Genomic DNA, 22,422 nt, shown 5'->3' on the forward strand with positions numbered 1-22,422 from the left:
CTTCACTCTACTGGATGGTGGACGATCTGACTGCAACCGTAGGCCTACTGGATGACAGGGAAGCTCAGCACACAGGAGGACAAGTTGTCAATGGTTATTTATGCAAGCTTGTTTAGCCTAAACCAGACATACCTAGGCCTAGCCAAATGTATCCTGGCTGTAGATAAAGCAGGGTATGAATTTCCCAATATTTTGCCAGATTAATAGTGGTTTACTGTGGTTTAATATGAATTGAAATACCATTGAAATCTTATTGAAATTGATCTTTAGTTTGGTTGTAATTTCAACATTGTTTCAATATGTATTTTAATTGAAATACAATTGAAATTCCGCTGGTCTATAGTTAATAAATCAACATTGTTTCAATATTAACTGAGGGTGCAAACTGATGTTAAATCAACATCGAAATCCGACATTGATTCAATGATTTAACGTTGACAATGCAATGTTGATTCTACCAGAGCCCGTCTACGGAGAGCCTCCCCACTCTCTATTAATCCCATACAAACCGAATTTGGCTGCAGTTCACCAGAGTTCACCTAGATGGCGATCGCGGGCGAGTCCAAAATGCATGGGGTCCTACATGGCTACATTTATTGTTTTCACCTATTTAACAACTGAAACCCTCAGATTTTATTTTATTTTTCGCAAAATGGATATGGATTATCAATCAAAAGGGAAATAATACGGGAGTCATGTCCTTTCTTTTTCTTACAGGTTGGGTTGTTGTTGCCCATAACACGCTAGCATTGATGCTATGCTATGCTATGATCATGCTAATGAATGACGTCATTGACACGTTTGAAAGGCTTTTTAGAACAATTAAGTGACTTTAAAAAATGTAATACTCAACCAAGTGTATTGTCTTTGCCTCCCCTTTCGAATACAATATTCAAATTACTTGAAAAAAATTATATCCCGAGAAAAGTGGATTTTGAGGGGTACAGCTCCATAGACCTACATTCATTCTGGACTCGCCCGCGAGTGCCCCTAGATGCAGTACCACACCGGAAGCATTCCAAGAGTGAAGGTTCTCCCCTTATTAGACATTCTCTGATTCTACATAGTTTCAATGCCCGTCTGCTATCTGGGTAAAGGACTATTATTCCCTCTAGTAGCTTTGAGCTGACTCATTAATAAATCGAAAATCCACGTCCACGATAGCCTGGCTAGCGCCACCACTTCTCAATGAGACGTGGTCTGGGAACCAAACGTTCATTTTCTCGTATTTGAAAAAAATGCCCAGATCCGTTTATTGGGTGCCACGGATGTCTATCAAATGCGTCTGTGCATAGCTCATCATCGTCTTGCTTTCCCCCTGTTCTGTGATTGGTTCCCTATCTCAGGCGAAAATTTGCTCCATGGTCTCCAGGCTGCCTTAGCAGCGTGAATCAAATCGCGCGCAAGGCAGCATGGGAACACCCAGGCTACGTCCACGATATGTCTCTTTACACTTATTTGTTACCGTTTCGTCGTGGCTTTTGCTGAGAAACAAATAGTTTGCAACACACGCTGAACTTGAATCAAACATTTTTTAGAACACAGCTGATCAGCCGTCTGCTTTCACTTTTGAATGAAGTTCCAATGCAAGAAGTGACCGGACTACTTGCGGAGTGATATGAAAAACTTAAATCAGCAGCACAAAACCCGTTGCCATTGACAGCGGTAATTATATGTTTGCAGCGGTAATTACATGAAAATATTTTACCGTAGAACATTGGGAAATCCTATTCAAGTCAATGAAGCATTCTGCTAGCATTGTGAAGAGCCGTATAATAAAGTATTACAGTGATGTACCGTATTTACAGTAATTTATAGAATTTGCACCATGATGAGGTACAGTATGCACATGGTTGAAGGCATGTCTACCTCAGAGAGTTTGGTATGTAATTGAGTTCAGATTGGTAATCTGTGGCATAGAGATAGTGGGCTGGTAGAATGTGGTATTGTGGGTTTAACTTTTGTGGGACTTTATTACTTTACCAAACAAAACCTGCTTTTATTTGGAAATGTTTTTAGCGGAGGACTGCTTGTGCTCTAGCCCATACAAGTGACCTTTGAAAGTTGCTAGCAACTAGCAGTTCAGGCCTAAACTCTGTCAGTAACTTAGTAAGGCGTCCGTTCTCGATCTTCTCAGGTAGGCCAACAATTTTGATACTCTGACGCCTGGAGTGAGGTTTAAAGTCAATCACTTTAGAGCAGAGTGCTTCATTCTTCGTCCACATTTTTATGCATGCTTGTTCAACACATGAGAGGCAGCATCTTCAAGTCATACGCCTCCCGAGTCACTTGGGTGAATGCTAGAGTTGCCTCTAACATGTCGAATCAGTCAGTCGTCACTTTGCTCATACTCTGTAATGCCAAAAGGATATCTGTTAACTCTATATCAGTCTTGTTGCCGGACTATGTTGCTGCTGAGGCCTGCTCTACTAGCTCTCAAGGCAGTTGAACTTCAACCTTGATTGGCCCTTTCTCCAACTGCTGGATAAAAAGAAGAGAAAGCCGATTCATCTAGTGGATATCAAAGGAATGACCAAAAACTATGACCAAAGAGCATGGCTAGCAGCTCAGGAGAAACACATCTACAGTACTCCATCTGGTGCTCACTAGCATGTTTTCGATGTTTTGGCAGCACAATCTTCAGTTTGCATTGCATGAATAACCAGAGCTAGATAATTAGTCTCAAAGGACGGTACAGGCATATTCTTGATTAGTTTGTCAAGTCTTATGTGAATGTGCAGAGGTCTCCATATGTGCTCAACTGCTAAGCAGATTGTGTGTGTATGCAGTATGTGTGTATATGTAATTTGTGAAAGATTCAAAGCTACAGTACAACATGATTGAAAAGCAGGACATTTATATTTATGTCCTTCAAGGTTTTCAAGAAACCTTTGTACCACTTTTTTTATCTGTTTTCCTTGACTCTTTGAACACAGCATTTCCTATATGTACAAGGCCGGTTTAAGCCAATCTGTGGTCCTGGACAATGTCTTGGAAGGAGCCCTTACTGTAGCCGACACACGGACACACGTTTGCACAGATTGATACTACACAGCAGCGCATTCCACGGAAGTTCCAGGCAACAGAACGATTCTTGTAATTACACTATTAAACTAGCTTATTATAATCTGCCCGCTTCAAGCCTTGATGAAAAAAAATCATATTGTTTATTAACATATAATCTAACCACCAAAACAATACTGAAGTGCAAAAACGGGTCTCAACAATATATAACAAAAAATCAAATAAAACTCAACAGCCAGAGAATAGCACATTTCCACACAAACGCCAAAACTCAACAAGAAAGGCAGACAGACACACCACACGGAGACAGTACACCATTTTCAGAATGCAGAAAACATAATTAAAAAGAACTATTTTAAATGCTTTTCTATTGACGGAGGCTATACTCGTGCATAAATAATATCGCCAGTGATCAGAGGGCCCTTTTCCCGCTCTTCCTAAAGGCAAAGTCATCATTGAGGTTTTCAAAATCCAGCTGTCGCAGCAGGTCATGCTTAACTGACATCAAAGTCAAATTGCTCAGTCTGTCCTCAGCTACTGATGTCCTCAGTCTATGTTTTATAATCACCAACTTTGAAAATGATCTTTCGCCGATGGCAGTACTTTATGGACAACATAAAGTAGCCTATATGTCCTCAGTGCTATGTCAACATTGGAAAAACACTTTGGAGGTGCCTCTAAAACAATACAGTAAAAAACTGTATTAGTTCATATCTGGAAAATCATATAGATCCTTGTTATACTTCCTATGCAATTTGAGACAATTAACATCAGTCATGATGCTTATAATCCATAATACATTAATTTGGGTGCCTTCTTTAGTAGCTCTGAAGCTCTCTCTTGTTTTTGAGTCTGCATTTTTCTTTTTTGCGCCCAACTTTCATGTTTCCTATGACTGGACATTTTCGCAGGTTACTTTGTCTGTGTTTGACAAATTTTCATTGTTACGTTGTTATAACTCACTTGACTCAAGACAGCAACAATTCTCTGCCTATAATGTTAGCCCACTGAGTTAGTATGACTCATGTACATAAGCATATAGATAGAAACAATCAGAATTATAATATATTTATCACAATAATATCATATTATGAGGGTATGATGCTGTATATGTATGGTCTATTAGTGAAACATTTCTTATTTTTTGTAATTTTTTATAAATGCCCATAGAAAACCAAGGCGGCCTCCTAGTTTTTTTTAAATGCTGGCTTCCCTAGATTTTATCATACATTGTGTTGTATGGTTTGTATACATGCTTTATCCACTCTTTCAGGTGTCTATGGCGGTAATGACCAAAAGACCTGGCAGCCCTACCCTGGATGAGTAATATACTCCTGTCAGAGCAGTGGGACTTTTCTCAGGGTGCAGACATGGAACTCTATATTGCTTAGCCCGTCCTTGTTTCTAATGGCATTTTTCTGTTCCTTTTGCCCATTGGTGTAATAACTGTCCTTGTGGATTATGGTTGCAGTGACAGCTTTAAGATATTTAAAAAAAATAAGAGAAGTTGTGTTCCGCAATCAACACAAAGGTTTTGATTGTGCGAGATGTCAGAAGAGAGATTGATGAGGGTAAATAGCGTGCTCTGTCACCTGCCCTGTTCCTTTGCCACGACTGGTGGGCAAGGTCGGTTTCCTCCGGGGACCTAAAGACTGCTTACGCTTACGGTCAAATTATCAGCGATGTTGCTAATGTTGCTGTGGGACTGTCGGCCAGTTGAGAGTGCCGGGGGGGAGCCAGACATGTCAACACAAACATGTGCTTTATCCATCATTTCTGTGGTGTGCGTAAAACAGTAAATCCGCTTAGGGACGGGCCAGTGTGTGTTTCAGTTTTGCTATAGTATTCGGAAGAAAAATCTGGTCCTTGAAGCAATTTGTTTAATTGGACTTACTGTGCACATGCATATGTTCCTGCTCAGCGGAATGCCATAACAACAGTCAGATCTTGACTAAGATTTGTCTTGAGGTTTTCTTGTATTATATTAATGTTTTCCTAAGGAAACAATGGTGCAGTGGAAGCAACAAAGGCTCAGAATAAGAAGGAAAACATATATAATATGTGATACAATACCCACAGTATAAATATGTGCAACATATATAAATTACTCTTGTAATACAGATTTTAAAGTGTGCAAAGTCACAAATGTAGCTTGTCAGATATTTTTCTACGGTCCAGTGGTCCTACAATACAGTGTTTGAATCATATTGCTTATAGACATGGCTGGTTTGAAAGAATTACCATGGAAATTGCCAGACTAATGTTGAACAACCATGAAATGAGAGGGTGAGGCAAGGTTTCCTCTTTCGTATTAAATAGGTGTCATTGCTGCAGGCTAACTAAATGCTTCCAAGCACCACTACAAGTTCTAAATCAGCGATGCCTGCCAAGTTGCTGTGTATCATCAATGGCTTCAGTGGTTGAGCTGCAGCATGGTCTTGTTTTTACCTCCTCCTTGCTATGTTCGGGGCACCAGAGTGTATCTGCACATTTGACAAGGCTTCGCTATAATTCTGATCAACTCTGAGAAGAAATGATTGATGATCGACGCAGTAGATGCTGGCTGGTGTATGAACAATCACAGCACAGGCCTATTTGTTCTTACCTTTCGGTACAGGAGGCTCGCTGTGCATTAAGAGCCACTCTCCATCAAGAATGTAACTATGGAGCTAGCAAAGCTGAGGCTGTTGGCTTCGTGTCAGGGGAGGTGGTATTTCTGGTCGCGCTGCTGTGCCACTGTCACAGAGCCCTTGGAGCTCACGTGCGGGGCGGTCACATGTGAAGCGCCCGCATTCCCTCACACACAGTATTATCTCGGCACAGCCCGGGGAGCACGGCCTCCTGCTGATAAATGCAGATTAGCCAGGTATCTAGGATCGCGCCCCTCCACATGGAGATCTGCGACGTGAGAGCACCCGAATGTTCTTTTTCACACATCTCAGTGCGCGTGTGTGTTTTGTCTTGCCGTGAACATAATACTGTAGCCTTATACATGTCTTGGACCAGATAAATAGCACACGTACCAGTTCAGAGGTCAAATTTCTTAGTGTTTGTAGATTTTACTCTATGATTAAGCTTATGTTGCAGACAGAGACATATGTGGTATTGGTCATAGGAACAAAAATGGGTCCATTATGTAACACCCAATACCTTTAGCTATCTAAATGTCATTCGCGGGTATTTTATAAGGAAATAAATCATACAGTCTGGAGCGACACATTGTGTGTGTAAAGGCGCACTGGGAAATTATATTAGACAGTAAGATCCCACATATGTTCCTCGTGCCCATCCTAGAAGATTTAAAAAAAGCAATCAACCCCCGTGAGTGGGTTGTATTTAATTTTTATGGCATGAATGTTTCCCCCATGGGTCGTTAATTGCTGTGCAGATTGTTGCACAGCTTCTCTGCAAGTGGATTGTGAGTGGTGTGGGGCCCTCCCAGCTGGTGGAAAAGAGCTGTTATTGCATTTAGGATGGGGTGGATGGGTTGAGGGGGGTGTTTCTGCCAGTATTTCAAATAGAGGAGGATCATTGGTTGCGTGGGAATTATATTTCTACATACTTTGTGAATCAGATGCATTTCATTAAGGTTAAAATGCTTTGACTTTCCCCCTAGCCTTGGGACAGGTTCTTCTTAACTCTGACAAAATGTGACAGGAAATTGATTCAAATTATAATAGAATTGCCCCCGAAAAGGAGAGACACATATTCACTTTCCTGTGAATAGTAGCCATGGATCATAGCAATGATGATGATTAGAATTTATCTTTTAAAACTGTGTGACTAGAATAGCTAGATCTCCCCCAAAACAGCACAGAGGAAAAGGAATCATTAGCTCCCATGCCTATTTCCAATTTATTCTTTCTAACTGACTGACAGATTGTCATTACCTTTGAATGGAAAGTCAACCTGGTCGATCGGCAAAGATAGTGAATAACAATGAGCGGAAATATACTCAAGCTGTGCTGTCTAATTAAAACTAGACCTGCAGCTAAATGAAATCTAGGATTGCTTTTTTTTTGTGTCTGTGAAAAAGCACCGGTTTCCGGAAGGCACTCAATTGCAGCCAGATTATTACCTCACATAAATGAAGAACTGCAGGAAATGCATAATGAGGCAGAATCATAATTAGATCGATAAAAAAACAAATTGCAGTATTAACGAGTGAAGTGCACTTGCCTGGCCATCAAAATGAACAACTCACCTTCACACTTCAACCTGCCACTCAGACACTGTATGTGCAGCTGCACTGTGCTAGTTGTGTGGGCTGTGACACATTTCAGCACGGGGCTCCAACACACAGCCTCAAGGCACAGAAGGCTGACAATGTTAGCAAGGAGGCTAAAACCTATTGGTGCTTGCGTCAGTTATTAGGCCTTCTTTTTAGGCGTCTGGGAAGGGGTGAGAGTGGGTGGTCGGCACAGCTCTGTATTTGTTGTGCTCTGTTACACAGACAGTCCTTCCTGATGGGTAAACAAACTCGGCAATGACACACTTGTTCGTTGCGGAAACGTCTGAGACGAGACTCCCCTCTGCCTGTGACCTAATAATCGAGTACGCTCAGTAGGACATGCCAGGCAGGAGGCGTGTGGTCTCAGTCTTGAGTGTCTCGTCACCGGAGCAAGCTGTCAGCAGTGGTGACGCACTTAGTCCGAGTCCCCAGTCAACAGATGGCAAGAGATAATAGGAATTCACAGAGCCCTGCAGGGGCCAGGGATACTACTTTGGGTGGCCAGCATGCACTGACGCAGTTCTGAATGAAATACTACAGAGTAAAATGAAAGAACTTTAAATGAGGGACCTGATTGGTTTCTTATTTTATTTACCTTAGCAGGTAGATACACCTTTCGTACATGAAATTACAACCAAAGAAAGCAAGAGATATTCTTAGGACATTCATTTGCTAATGATGAGATGTAGTTCCTCTTAATGCTTGATCAGTGTGAGTAGTGTTCCTAATTAGCTAACAAATGGGATTTCCAGTACAGTGAGGAAGAGTTACACGCTATGGATTTAACTGGCAGAATGGGTCTGCAGCTACTTTTGACTACTCACTGGACACAGAGGGTAATGAAACCAATGCATTAAGCATCTAAATATTAAGGATTGGGTTCCATCAGTCTAAATAAGACAGTGGGTGGAAAAAGCGCAGCCGTTAATAAAAAAAAATAACAATAAAAAAAACAGTCTCTCACTGGAAGCTCTGGTTGGTGTTACAATTTTATTTAGTGGCTTAGTGAACACAAGAGCACATCCTTGAATGTGGAATCTAAGTTGTGAGTGATATACCTCTCCCAATATTTTTCTTTTTCGGATAAACATGATTTCTTTCAGCACCACCAGTGCATTTATGAACGATTATAATTGTTGTGAAGGATATGTGTTCAATTGGATATCTATCTCCTCTGCCTCAAATAAGCTTCAACATTTGCTTTACGTGAGGAGATAACTGACCTGGATAGGCTTTGCCAAGCTAGATCAGCATGACAATCATATTGTTTGTCAGGGCTGTTGACAGTGTGATATAATTTAATCACCTATAAATATTTGTACATCACAACAATAGAAAGTACAGTAATGGTAGAATAAGTTAAAAGATAAAAAATGTAAATAGAAGATAACAACCTTCAAACTGCAGTGATACATCCTTGAACAAATCTCACAGTGAATGAAGCCTTGCTCTCTGCAGGAAGACTGCAGTCCTCTGCTTTGAAAGTGCTCTCTTACTGTATATGTTGGCCATGGCAGTAAACATTGTTGGTCCATAAGCGCCCAAAGCATTTGAGATTCAATCCAAAATATTGCATTGTTGAGCTCGGGGGATTTCGACTGTTTATCTGACGGCAATATCAAAATCAAATATCAAATATTTGATCAAATATCAAAATGGCCAAAAAGCCCTCCTACCCATAAACAATGCTCTCCTCTGCAACGATATTGAATGTGCTCTAAGGGAGCTATCTATCCGTCCGAAAACTGTGGAAAGTTCCTACTACAACAGCCAGTAACCTTTCAGCTGCCTTTCGGAATCGCTCAATACTCGTGATGACACCACATTATTTGAGCTTCTGATTTTCTATTCAGTGGCACACTATGACACATTTCTCTGACAGTGGTGTCCTCATTAAAGTAAACTAAAGGAACTTCTAAAAAATGTAACCTTAATTAATATTAAAGTTGTTGAAGTATAATTTTATTGTATTGTACACCTGCAATATCTCATTGCAGCCTCAGTAAAACAGACACTACCGGCACATATGTTTTGGGACTGTCCAATGTATCCACAGATACAAACTTTTAGCAATTTTAGATAGTCTTATTCCATTGCATAGCTTTCCTAGAGTGTATGACTGCTAAGATCAACAAGGCAAAGGCAACCACTGTAAACCTCTGGATAAATATATTGCCACTGCCTTTAAAGAGCTTCTTTGAAGATGATGTAGTCAATATGAGTTTGTTATTAGTTAAGTGTGTTGTGTTGTTCTGTTTTCTATTCTTCTTATTTTTTTTCCACTCTCATCATACACTCTGTGTATGATGTGTTTTTATTGCATAATAATAATAAAAAAGCATAATCTCAAAAGTTGTCGATATATTATATGTGAACAGAATGTAGAACGTTTAACATGACTTGTCATGCAGGCATGTGGAAAAACCCTTTAGCATTCTGAGGGACAATGAAATGGTGGTTTGTGTCTGTGAAGCCAGTTTGTCCATTCCCTCCACACTGCCCCCAATCAATGGATCCCCGTGAGAAGAGAAAGCCATCGTTATGATAATGCACTCAAATGTGCATGATTAGAAATTAAATGCTGATTAGGTCCTCTGCAGGCTGTTCTTGGAAGTTTCACTCGCTGGTGGGTATACTGTGAACTCACCATGACAAATTAGAGAGAGGGGGACAGATAGATAGAGAGAAAGAGAAAGGAAGGGGGAGATAGAGAGAGGGTAGTAGAGAAAGGGAGAGAGAGAATTTTTGTTGTTCTCAGTCAAGAGAGAGTCTCCATTTTCATGTAAATAAATGCAGTTATGAGATAGAGAATAGCATAAAGAGGAAACGTAGCAGCAAAAGTGAAGGAAAGCATCTCATTACTACACCACTGCAAACACAAATGATTGTAATTCCCTGTCTCCAGAACAAAGACACAGAGAACATGAACACACACACACACACACACACACACAAACACACGCACACACGGACGCGCACACATATACACACACACACACAGAGAGAGAGAGGGTGCGATTGTTCACGCAGTAAAATGCAAAAGCTCAGTCAAGAGGTCAGGTCAGAGAACTTCACTCCCAAGTCACCCCGCTATGACCACTGACCAGGCCACTCTCTCTGAACCATTTGTTACCTCGCTGTGCCACCCCCCTCTCCTTTCTCCAAGCCCTTTCCCCCCTCCCAGCCTATTACTTTCAGGACTCTATTGGCACTTTGTTTTGTGATCCATGGTGTTGCCCCAGGCAGCCGTGGACCGAACCAGAGGGTATTATTTGGACATTGATTGCGCCGCGCTTCGCCTTTGTGCAGGAGCTGGAGAGACAGGCCTTCATTAGCATGCAATTTGCTCCGTGGCATTTTGGCAGGAAGACAAAACAATTCTCTTGAAATGTTTCAGAGGGTATTAGAAAGCTTTGCTGCATTTTTTTCCATGTTTTTTTTTTTTTCCATATCAGATGCCTCGGCCATGGCCAATGCTTCTCCAGGCAATGACTAAAAAACTGAATATTCAGAGTGTGTATGAATTTGATGGCTTTGCTGAATACATTTCTGTTGTTGTTATTGGTTCATTATATGCACTTTATGTTTCAAAATATATTCAGTAGTAACTGAGCATGTTTATTTTACTGAATAGTTATGTTGTGTAATATTTGTTGACAAAAATGGGAAATGTTTTTCTCATATTTTTCAGTGTTCTCAAAGCATACCTTCCTTTGAGACAAACCACTTCAGCACCACTGGGACACTCTGTCTGACTTTACCCTCTGTGATGCAACCATCACAAAAAGCTTCACGGGATAGGAAAGGAACAAGCAATGAACTAATACACACACACACACACACACACACACACACACACACACACACACACACACACACACACACACACACACGCACACACACATAGGTAAAAATTTTATTTTGAAATGTCATCAACTGTTTCAATTCTTACCAGTTTCACTACTGGAAGTTGCATGGCCTCTGCTGTCTTATTGGCAGTGCCATAAATTGTCCAGACACTCCTTGAATCGAAAATCTGCCCCCATGTGCCTCCTCAAAGGATTTCCGTAATACCAGGCATTCCTCATGCCCTGAATTATTACACCTGCACAATTTTAATCTTCTGCCCAGACATCCATAAAATGTGGGGGGAAATATAGTGGTGTGGGATTAGGTTGGGTTTAAAGAAAATCACCTTCCTTGTTAAATGGTCACATTCTGTTGGACCTGACCCTGCGAGAGAGGCTGTTGAGCTGTGATACATTTCAGGGTTGAAAATTAGGTCTTAGTGTTACATTTTTGCAGACATCATTGCTAAATAAAATAGCATTGCTATGGAAATACCTCATCTGTGAACTTGGTTGTGACAATTATTTCTCATTCGGCAATGGGAAATTAAAGGCAATGTTCTGTAAAGCTCATTGAAAGAAATGGTTGGATGCTCTCATTCTGTCCCTAATCTAAAATCTAATCTCTGTAACCTTATATTGCAGGAGGAGTGTGCATCGCCCAGTCTGTGAAGATTCCTCGGGAGCCCAAACCGGGAGAGTTCGATAAAATCATAAACAGACTCAGGGACAACCCAAATGCTCGGGTGGTCGTTTTATTTGCAAGTGAGGATGATATAAGGTAAGACAAGTATTTTTGCTTTTGAATTAGACTGTGATAATAATCTTAACTCATTTTTATTGCGGACTGGAGTTTAAATCCCACTTTTTTTTATGGAACTACGAAATTGCACCATAAAAAGATACAAGTTAGATACAAGATGCAAGATTCAATAGTGTTTTCTGGAAGAATATCCACAGCATGAAAGCATCACCTCATTGTTTTAGCGTCTTGTTGTTTTTGTACTCAACATTTGCAAAGTTTCAGCTACATGTATCTTATAATCTCAAAATTGGTGAATCAAATATCCAGTGATTTCAGTTTTGTTTTAAGGACCTCTGTGCTCCTGAAGCTCATTATTGATGAGCTTGGATTGTTTATGGCCTGGCCAGCGCCACTGTGTTTGTTTCCATTTTACAGAGCCAGGATTATGTACAAACACCAGTGAATATCTGTGAGCAGCAATTAGTTGAATTTTCCAAAAAGTGTATTGGACTAGAAATCAGATTCATAGGAACTTTTGGTCCCACTTTGTTTTGATAGTAGGAGAAGGTGCCAACCAGGATGCTGGTGCTGCAGTTGAGGTTAGTGTTCGGTGATGGCCCTGGTTGGTGTCCCGTTGTAATTAGGGATTTGTTGACTCGTGGCAGTTGACTCATGTTGTTTGTTGTCTAGTGGCAAATAATTGAGCGTTCAGGTAAGTTTACTGGCAAATGTTTGAATATTTATGAAATGCCTACCCACTTAGTAAAAACACAGGATATCAAAATAATGTAATTAAACTGTTTTATTTTCTTTATAAACAACTTCTTACCTTGTACAGGGGCACCAGGAAGGCTTACACGTCAATCTGATGTCTGATGGAATAGACAATAATTACTATTCCAAATTGGACTAGATCATTCATTATTTACATAAAGCAACCATCATGCTATTAATTAATATACTTGGACACATCATTTTGGCAGTATTTTCCTTGTTTAAGAAATGGCCAAACATTTATTTAAGTAAGTCTCAAAAGTGCCAGCTGTTGTTTTTAGCGCAAACGGTATGTGCCAGCCGTTTCATTTCATAACATACACTAAATCACCATATTGGTCTAATGGCAGTGTTGAGAAACACATGGAAGGCATTTTGCGAGATGCAGGACTTAGGCTGACTCATCTCCCAAGTGTTTCAGCACATTCAGCATCCAAATGAAGTTCATTTGGACCTAATCATTTTATTGGCAGCCTCGCTGAAGCATGGGCAGTGTTTTTGCAACAAGTAACACATGTAAGGTAGTGCCAAAAACATACTTTTATATAGTTACCATAGGAGAATATTGTGCCAATGTGAAGTCATGCCAATCAGCCTCATGGGCATTAATCTCCATTTCGCATAGACAGTTACACATACACAGTCAGCATACACATTGTTATTCGATTAATATAGAAACAGGTAAATCGTCATATGGGTGCACTTGAAAACTGTGGATAGGCCTACACATTTGTGTTACCTTTATCATAGTGTAACCAAATTGGGATTAAGATTAGTATTAGGGTAATTTCCAAAGTCGTATTACTCACTGATGCTAAAAATGGTACCCTATTCACCTGTAGTGTCTCGCCTTAATCAAATTATGTGACATGATTTTGTTACATAGGGATGTCCTATGATATACCCACCAGCTATATCCCCCACAATTGTGCCAGTATTTACAATTGTAATAAATGTTTCACTGACTTCAGGTTTGGATAACATCCCTGCTCCAAAAGCCTTCACTCAATTCAAATTAAGAGTTATCGGCTGGCCTTGTTACTTCCTGTCTTATCAAAGGCTGTCAAAAGGGCGTTTTTCCAAGACTCTCACAGTTCCTCTTACAGAATGACCTTGTTGATCTAAATCATCCAGGCTTTAATCTTAAGAGGCCACTCCACTGAGACAGCCCTGTTGTCTGTGACAGAAACCCTGAGGACAGCTAGAGCTGCAGCTCAGTCTTCACTTATCTTGCAGAATCAGCAGCCTTTGAGGTGGTAAACCACTGCGTCCTGCTATCTGTTTGCCCTGATATGGGGAAACTCAGGCAAAATACATGCTTGGTTTGAATTCTGCATCACTGTCTTCACTCTATTCTTTCAATGTAGCATAGCCAGGACATGTCCACACCCCATCTCCACTCTACAGGGGTTCCCCAAGGCCTGGTGCTGGGTTCCCTTTTCTTTGAAATATACACCACTTCCATGGGTCTGATTATCTGCTTGTATGGCTACTCATACAGTATGTAACTGTTATGCCGACAATATCCAATTATACTTGTTATTCCCACCAGAATATCCCACACTTTCGGTATGGATCTCAGATTGCCTCAGACATACAGTATGCACGTTTATGAAGAAACACCACCCTCAGTTAAACCTCTGTAAAAAAATCCCAGCCAATCAATCTATCCATTACAATGTCAACATAAAAATCACCTCTTCATTACTCATCCTAACCAAAAATGCAAGTCTATCTTTCACCTCAACTCCTACACTGCCCTTCTACTGGGTGTCTGCTGTGAAACCCTTACAGATGGTCCAGATGGCGTATGTGGCTTTCTATCAACCCAAAAGGGCATGCCACTCTGCAGTTCATTGACCTCTACTTCACAACCTGTGATCCACTTGAACTCAATCTCACAGTCTTTGGCCACTGTGTTTCTCCAGGGAACATTGGCTGGTATTGCCATCCCTGCACAAAAGACATTTACTGACACTTACTATCCGCTAATTGACATGATCTTGCACTTAATCTTATTGAATAGATTTACAACGCAATGCTGACTCCATGGTCTTCTAGTGAAGTTTGTTTCTCACTTGCAAAAGGATAAAAGGCTAGCTGTATAAATGTTAATGTTGTAAATGTTCATTCACTCCTTCCATCAAATGACTCTTCAAATGGATAATAGAATTATTGTAGGCAAGTGTTTTTTTCTGCATTCTACTTTACTTGTCTTCTTCATTACAAAGGGCAACTGATAACAAAACCAAATTAAACTATAGCTCTTGAGAAAGTGGAATTAATACCAACAGGTGGCCACAACTTTCACCTCTTGGGGGGTGCAAAATTTCATCAGGCAAACCCGTAATTAATATGCATTTATTAAATTTGGCGAAGAGGTAAAGCATTTTTTATTCAATAATTATTCTCAGAACAGAGTAGTTGGTCAGGGTACGGAAACGAGCTGGGCAGCAGAGTAAATCAAGACGACAGTGTTTACACCATGACTTGCAAAAGTGAGCCTATGGTCAAATTGAACTGGTTGGACTGTGCAGGGCCCCACATGTGTTTGGAAGGACAGGTAAATAAGAGTAGGTGAGGTAACCAGGCCTCCATCTGGCCACTGGACACCAGGGTCACCTCTCTCTCTCTCTCTCTCTCTGTGTGTGTGTGTGTGTGTGTGTGTGTGTGTGTGTGTGTGTGTGTGTGTGTGTGTGCTTAAGTGTTTATGTGTGTGCACTTTATTTTTTCATGTCTGCTGGTCAGTCTGTGTGGGAGCAGGAGGGGTAATGAGATGCGGGAACTCTTGGAGCAGCGGGGGGACTTTGCCCGGTTATAATCTGTCTCTCTTCCTCGCCCTGCTGCTGCTGCTGATGCCTCTTCATTAGTACTTCAGTTCACACACACGCACACTTAGACGCACACAGACTCTCTATCTCTCGCTCTCTCTCTCTTTTTTTTCTCTCTGTCAGTCTTTCACACACACACACAAGCCCCCCTCGCATAGACAGACACATACTGTACACACACACAAACCCTCCCTTACAGTCTACCCTCCCTCTCTCCCCAGACACAGACACACACACACACACGCACACACACACACACACACACACACGCACGCACGCACGCACGCACACACACACACACACACACACACACATACACACACACACACACTCAAAGGCCTCAGGGCAGCGTGCACCTGTTGAAGCCCTAGCAGTGAAGCGTCACAGTCCATCGCAGATGGCTGGTGTCAAGGCCCGCTTAGAGGAAATCCTGCAGCTCATGCTGGAATGTCTGGCTTCCCAGAAGGGAATCGATTTTGTTGTGATGCTGGCTCAAAAGCCGAAATTTTGGCACAATGGAGAATGTCCGACCTTGTGACCTGCAAAAATTTTCCTCAGAAAGGTGTTTGGAACCTCTCCCTGTCCTTGAACAAAAAAGGTGACAGTGAACCACCTGGACAATAGAGGCATTAAATGAGTTTTCCCTTTTCATTTTTCTTTTCTTTTTTTTTCCTTTTTTCTTTTACTCTCCGCAGACGACTCCTGCAAGCGGCCAAGAATGCTAGTGGACCCGGTCACTTTATTTGGATAGGGTCTGACAGCTGGGGGTCAAAGATATCCCCGGTGTTACATCAGGAAGAGATGGCGGAGGGAGCCATCACCATTCTGCCCAAGCGTCAGCCCATCAAAGGTAGTCATCACACATCGATCTCCTACTCTCACAATATGTGAATATGTGATATATGGTACTAAACAGGTACAAGTCAGTTTTCTGAATGTGTACAAAAAAGTCTTTAAAACTGCAACTTCTGTCTCAAGAGAACACGTGAGCATTTACAAATCAATAGTGTCATAAAGCTGCTGTAACCAAGCGCAGTGCAGCAACAATATTACTTGTATTGATCTCTCCTAGGATTTGATCGCTACTTTATCAGCCGGACGCTGGACAACAACAGAAGAAATATCTGGTTCGCCGAGTTCTGGGAGGATAATTTCCAGTGCAAACTCAGCCGGCATGCCCTGAAGAAAGGATCAGGCATCAAGAAATGCACAAGTAGGTCCACTTCCTGAATACTCTTAACTCTCAGTCACTCTTGTGTGTCATCACTATTATGGGAATTCGATCAATGCTATCAAGGAATTTGTTCTTTCTTTTGAGACATTCTTTAGAGTATTTAGCGGCTAATTGCATAGGTTGTAATAAGGCTATAGCCCAATTACTCCACTTTACCCTATAGCTGTCTACCACCACACCACTAAATTCCAAATGTATTTGTGTGTGTGTGTGTGCGTACATGTGTGTATATATGTGCATGCCCTCATTGTTTGATGTGTGGCAAAGATTCCCCAAGTGTGCAATGTGCAAGCCTTATGCTCATTTTTGCACTCATCCTGGTTCAATCTACAGCAGCACAATCACAATCAGACACTGTAAACCGGTGCAGCTCTCGAGGACTTAATCAGCAGTGAATCTAATCAGGGAACCCATGTCCTGAGACACCTCAATCAATGTGCCCTCTTACGCAGGTTGTCTTCTACTAATCGCAAGGAGTTCTGGACAACCTGTCTGATCACATTTACCTAATTTTAGATGATTGCAGACGCAGTGGGTGTTATGTCTAACAGCATGACAGATCCATAGAGTTCAAGACAACCTGATAAATCACATCTACTTAGTTCCAGACCAGGATCTACATGTAGTTGTGAACATTCAGTGTTTGTGATATTATTTAAACGCTTCATATTCAAGTATGAGTATCAGGCAGAGATGGGGAGATTCTGTGTGATAAAGTTGAGTTGAGTTTGTGTGTGTAGGAGATTCATGACCTTGGGTTTTCAAACCAAGGACATTGTGTGTGAGTGTGTGCAAGCTTCAAGACTAATAGCCACAGGCAGTAAACCTATGACCAGCATATGACACAGCACATGACATTCCATCTTGTCCACATATCATCCACATTTGAATGCTGTACATTTGTATTGATAAGCCTCATTGACAGATGAGATAATAATAATAATAATAATAATAATAATAATAATAATACTTGTATGTGTTATAATTGCTTCACTGATTGCATACAGGGGAATTAAATTAACAAACTTATCATTAATTTATATATTTAGTTAATTGATTGATTAAGAGCTAATTAATTATTTCACCAGTCTTTTGCATTGATAGTGTATTCCAGCCTTGATGTTTCCAAGAGTGGATTATAAATCAATAAAGCAGTCTTCAATTATGTGCTGAAACCAATTAGTTAAAAACTTAACTTGCTAACACAAATGGATTTTTGTTATGGCAGGCTATTATGCTTTTCATGCAGAAAGTTCATCGTAAAAAACATCATAATAGAAAACAAGACATCCTTGAGCAGAGCCAACATACTCTATTTGTCTGAGCAAAGAGCAAAAAAGTCTAATTAAGAAGGAGAGAAGTGTTTTATTAAGAGCAATAGAGGTTTTAAATCTTACTCTTATGACAGAAAAGACTTACACAACACTAAGTCACAAACATAAAAGGAAACTTTATCTTGTGTATGCAACCAGACTAAATGCATTAGCATAATAGCAGAGATGCCTTAACTCCTTGCCATTGTGTTTACTGCCAACTAGTGAGCCCAAACTTCAGACACACAGAAGATGACACTATCTTAATCCTCCGGTCACCGCTCAGTTATTTATCTCTCTCTATAACAGAAATTTAAAGGATCCAATCAATGTTTCGGCAGACAAGTCCAAAGCCACTAAGCTCATTTAAAGCCTTGAATTCTTAGAGACAGGAGCTGAATTATTCAACCCATGCCCTTGTGACTGTGAAACATACATGCTGGACTCATTACAATACATTGACACACTTCCGTTTGATCAGCAAAAATGATTAAAACTTTATAGACAACTGAATTTCCAGAATATTTCCATTCTTATTCCTGTCGATGATTCCAACAGTCTAGTAGTCACACTGTTATTAATTTGTTGAATGAATAGATAAAGCAATACACATGCACAACCCTGAGGCTGGTCTTGACAATTAATAATGGTCATGCATGGTGTCTAATACCATTTCCTGAAAGACACATTATTTAATTTATTTACTACCAAGCTGAAGGCGGTAAGCTATTGAGTGGCTGCTTTATTGCACCACACCTTAGTGTCAATAGTCATCACACTGAGGGAAAAAACCCTGCTGTTTGCGTTGTTCACTTGCATTTCATGTAGTGTTCTTGCTGGGAACACAGAACTAAGGGCAACATCATGGCCTAATCCATGAGGATGGCTAAACAAGTTTGTATGTGTGTGCTGTCAATGAATATACATGGGTACATGACCAGATCAACAAATTGGACAGCAAATGAAACTATATATTTTGTGCGTGGAAGCTTTTTGCTGTGTGACTTGAGCCTGAGATTACCTCTGTCCAAGTACTTTACCTCTGTTGTCTAAGGAGGTTTGCACACACACCACACACACACACACACACACACACACACACACACACACACACACACACACACACCATATAATGTATATTGAAATAATGGTGCTACATCAGCAGCAAATCAAGTGTTCATATCAGGAAATCAAATCGGGAAAGACTTGATCCATGCCATGTGAATCTCCAATGATGTGCATCAAAGTGCACACAACCATAGCAGTTTATGCATTTTCCAAAAATGGAACGCAACGCTATTGAGGCCTGCTGTGCTTATTTGTCCATTTTAAATTCAACAAGGATTTCAGCAGTGTGGATGCACATGGATTAATCAGTGCTATAGTGTAAAGCTTTGGCGTTGGAGTCAGAGCCACATGACAGTGGCCCAAGGATAAACGCGCTTCCTCACAGCTGCTCTTAAGCATCAAATCTTAGACTTTTATGTAGAGGGCAGAGCCTATCCGGTGGCAGAGGGGGGGGTGGGCGGGTGGCGAAGCTGATAATGCAAGCTCTGATGCCAGTTCACGAGGTGTTTCAATGAGGCTTGAAGGAAATATGACTGACTCACACACACTGACTGGGCCCCTTGGAGGATGAGTCATCGGCAGAGACAATGTGCTGGGAGGTGGGTGGTGGGCACAGTGTCTCTGGTCGAGGCATTGACGACATCTTCACAGTTCTTTAGAGCAACAACAACAACAACAACGAGCACCACAAGCACACCAATGAAAACACCGTCTGTATGTGGGTATGAGCAATGGATGTAGGTGTGTGTAATTGTTCAAAGAGATAACTGTTCACATTGACACACCTGAAGGTGCAGGAAGTGTTAGGATTATGACAACTGGGATATTTTTGTTTTTGTTCTCTCTTTTTGCGGTTAAATGAGGGCATATCTTAATTTGCCGAGGAGGAGGCAATCTCAGAGATCAAAGCCAAATCAGAGAGGCTGTGTTGCCCCACCAACACACTTGACTGTGATGCCCTTTCATGTTAGATTGGGACTTTGATACTAAGCCCTCTTGAGAGAATGGATGAATGTACCATGGCTTCCATGCAACATGAGCACTGCCACATATATTGGTATACTGTGCAAATTAGAGTGCAATGATATATTTATATTAGTCTGGGGGAGGGGGGGTACATAACATCAGAGTGGTGGTGGTGGTGGTGGTGGTCGTGTGTGTATGCGTGTGTGTGTGTGTGTGTGTCTGTCACAAACATACATTTTTTTTAGGCTTTTTGCTCTAGAAACTTTAAAGATCTTTTTAGCGGGTGTAGTAGATAGTCCATTATGGCCTGAATATTTTTGGATAGTAGACTCTTCTTCTTCTTCTTTTAATATTTTAAATTATGTGGTATGATGTGTTAGAAAAATGTCTGTTTTAAAAATCAATCTGCACACATAAATTGTGGTTAAATACAGTTTTATTAGATGTACTGATTATAAATCAAATCTGAGCGAAGATTTAAAAGTCAAAATAATAATATTGTCATGTTTCAAGGCTGTAGTCATGATGTCAACATTGGGGGGGGACCAAATCTGTGGTGGGGTCTGAGGGACCCCCAAACAGAATTTCAATACATTTCCTACCATGCAAAAAATATTATTAAAAATCACAAACAAGTCATTAGTTAAGTCAGTCAATAGGGTATTCCAAACTTTTGACGGACATAGGCATGGCATGGATGGATTATGAACCCCTGGGCACAGATGGAGGGGTAGAGGGGTCCTGAGGCATTCTCCCATGGAAGATTTTTTAAATGATGACTTTTGGGCAGTTTTGTGAAAAGAGAAGGATGGAGAAGAACCAACTTCACACAGAGGCTTGGGCTTCAGGGCCCAGTAAGCCCATTCAGTAATTCATCCCTGGACCTGTGGTATAACTCCATTTGTCTTCAAAATGTATACTTTAAAAGATATTACTCTATATTACACAGAATGTGGTTCTTTGACTTATTACTTACACCTGAAGATTTTTTTAACTAAGGCTTAGACTCATAGGTTTGGACCTATAGTCTAATAAGATTTTGTCTTTTAATTTAGATTTTATTATGCTGGCGGCTAATCACACAATTTTAACATATGCAAGATGCAACAACCATTTCTAAGAGGCCTATTAACGGCAATTTCTGGCATTACTACTAGCAAATGAATGCATTAGCCTATTTATGTTGAAAAAATAAGTGAAAGAAATGAATGTGAAAGAAATGAATGAAACAGGCTTGCACGAATTCATCATTTAAAATAAAACGTTTCACTTTCGCTATCATTGCGAGAATAGGCTACAATATGGAAAATGTTTCAAAGTTCCCTTTGAGTCTGATCGGCTCCAACAATGTACGGGATTTCCTTAGCCTGTGCTACACCTTTCCAACAAGTTTTGTGAAAATTGTACCGGTAGCTTTTGCGATATTGTTGACAGCCCTACCTCACCGCAGTAGGGTGCAGTAAATGGAAGCTTTTGATTGCGCACGCCACTAACGAAAAACAGAAAACCACCAGGACAAACCACTCAGGGGTCTAGGCTACTCTGGAACCATCACTAGGTCACTAATGTGTGTGTTATTTTCGTTTGATTACATTTCAGATGGTGGTGCGTGTTGGTTTTCTGTAGGCCTATAGCGTTTTTTTCTTTCTTTATTTTGCTATGTCCGTATATTGGGGGGGACATTTTGGTCATATTTGAATATTGGGGGGCACGTCCCCCTCAATATCTATGGTGACTACGGCCCTGTCATGTTTCCACTGCCAAATTGACTGAGGTCTCTGACACTCTGACACACAGGTTTAATGAAGTTCAATTGTTTTGAAAATTACAGGAGGGATAATGGTTTTCAACTTTCAACTCAGAGGTTGGATGTATTCTAGTTCTGTATAACAAGAAATCACAATAATTGTGCTTGAAAGCAGTCGTAACTACTGAATAGTTATTAGACACAACATAGTACACATATATCTCTACATAAACATGTACAGTATGTAAAGTATTAGACATTTATAATTTAATTTGTGATTGAGGGCCAATACGTTGTATATTTTGATCAAATGTTAGAGGAAGGTTCTAATACTCTAGAGACACATTTAAATTATGATTACACCCCGTAGAACACCAAAGGTAGACCTGAATGATGACGTCTGATGGCAAGTTACTGATGTGCAAATGTGACATGATACCTGTTGTGTTTACATGTGCTTTCATCATCTAAGCCCCTTCCTCCACATGCCCTAAGGTAGGAATCTCATAAAAATGCAAAAAAGAAAAACCCCAAAAAATGGAAATTAGCTCATTAACCACATTGCATATTCAGTTCAAGTCTGTAAGGACATTTCATGAACTGTGTTTGTAGGCAGATACTGTATATAGGCACCAGTATAT

The 22,422-nt window shown here is 40.6% G+C and overlaps 1 protein-coding gene across 1 annotated transcript in view; it reads left to right on the plus strand.

Annotated features, from left to right (window-relative positions):
* LOC125293603 (metabotropic glutamate receptor 4-like) overlaps positions 1-22,422 on the plus strand; it is a 132,643-nt gene that overhangs the window by 79,694 nt on the left and 30,527 nt on the right. Inside the window, 3 exon segments of the mRNA XM_048241597.1 lie at positions 11,749-11,884; positions 16,149-16,303; positions 16,526-16,666. Of these exon segments, the coding sequence (XP_048097554.1) occupies positions 11,749-11,884; positions 16,149-16,303; positions 16,526-16,666 (432 nt within the window).

Source organism: Alosa alosa, chromosome 4, assembly GCF_017589495.1.
Source record: "Alosa alosa isolate M-15738 ecotype Scorff River chromosome 4, AALO_Geno_1.1, whole genome shotgun sequence".
Taxonomy (NCBI): domain Eukaryota; kingdom Metazoa; phylum Chordata; class Actinopteri; order Clupeiformes; family Clupeidae; genus Alosa; species Alosa alosa.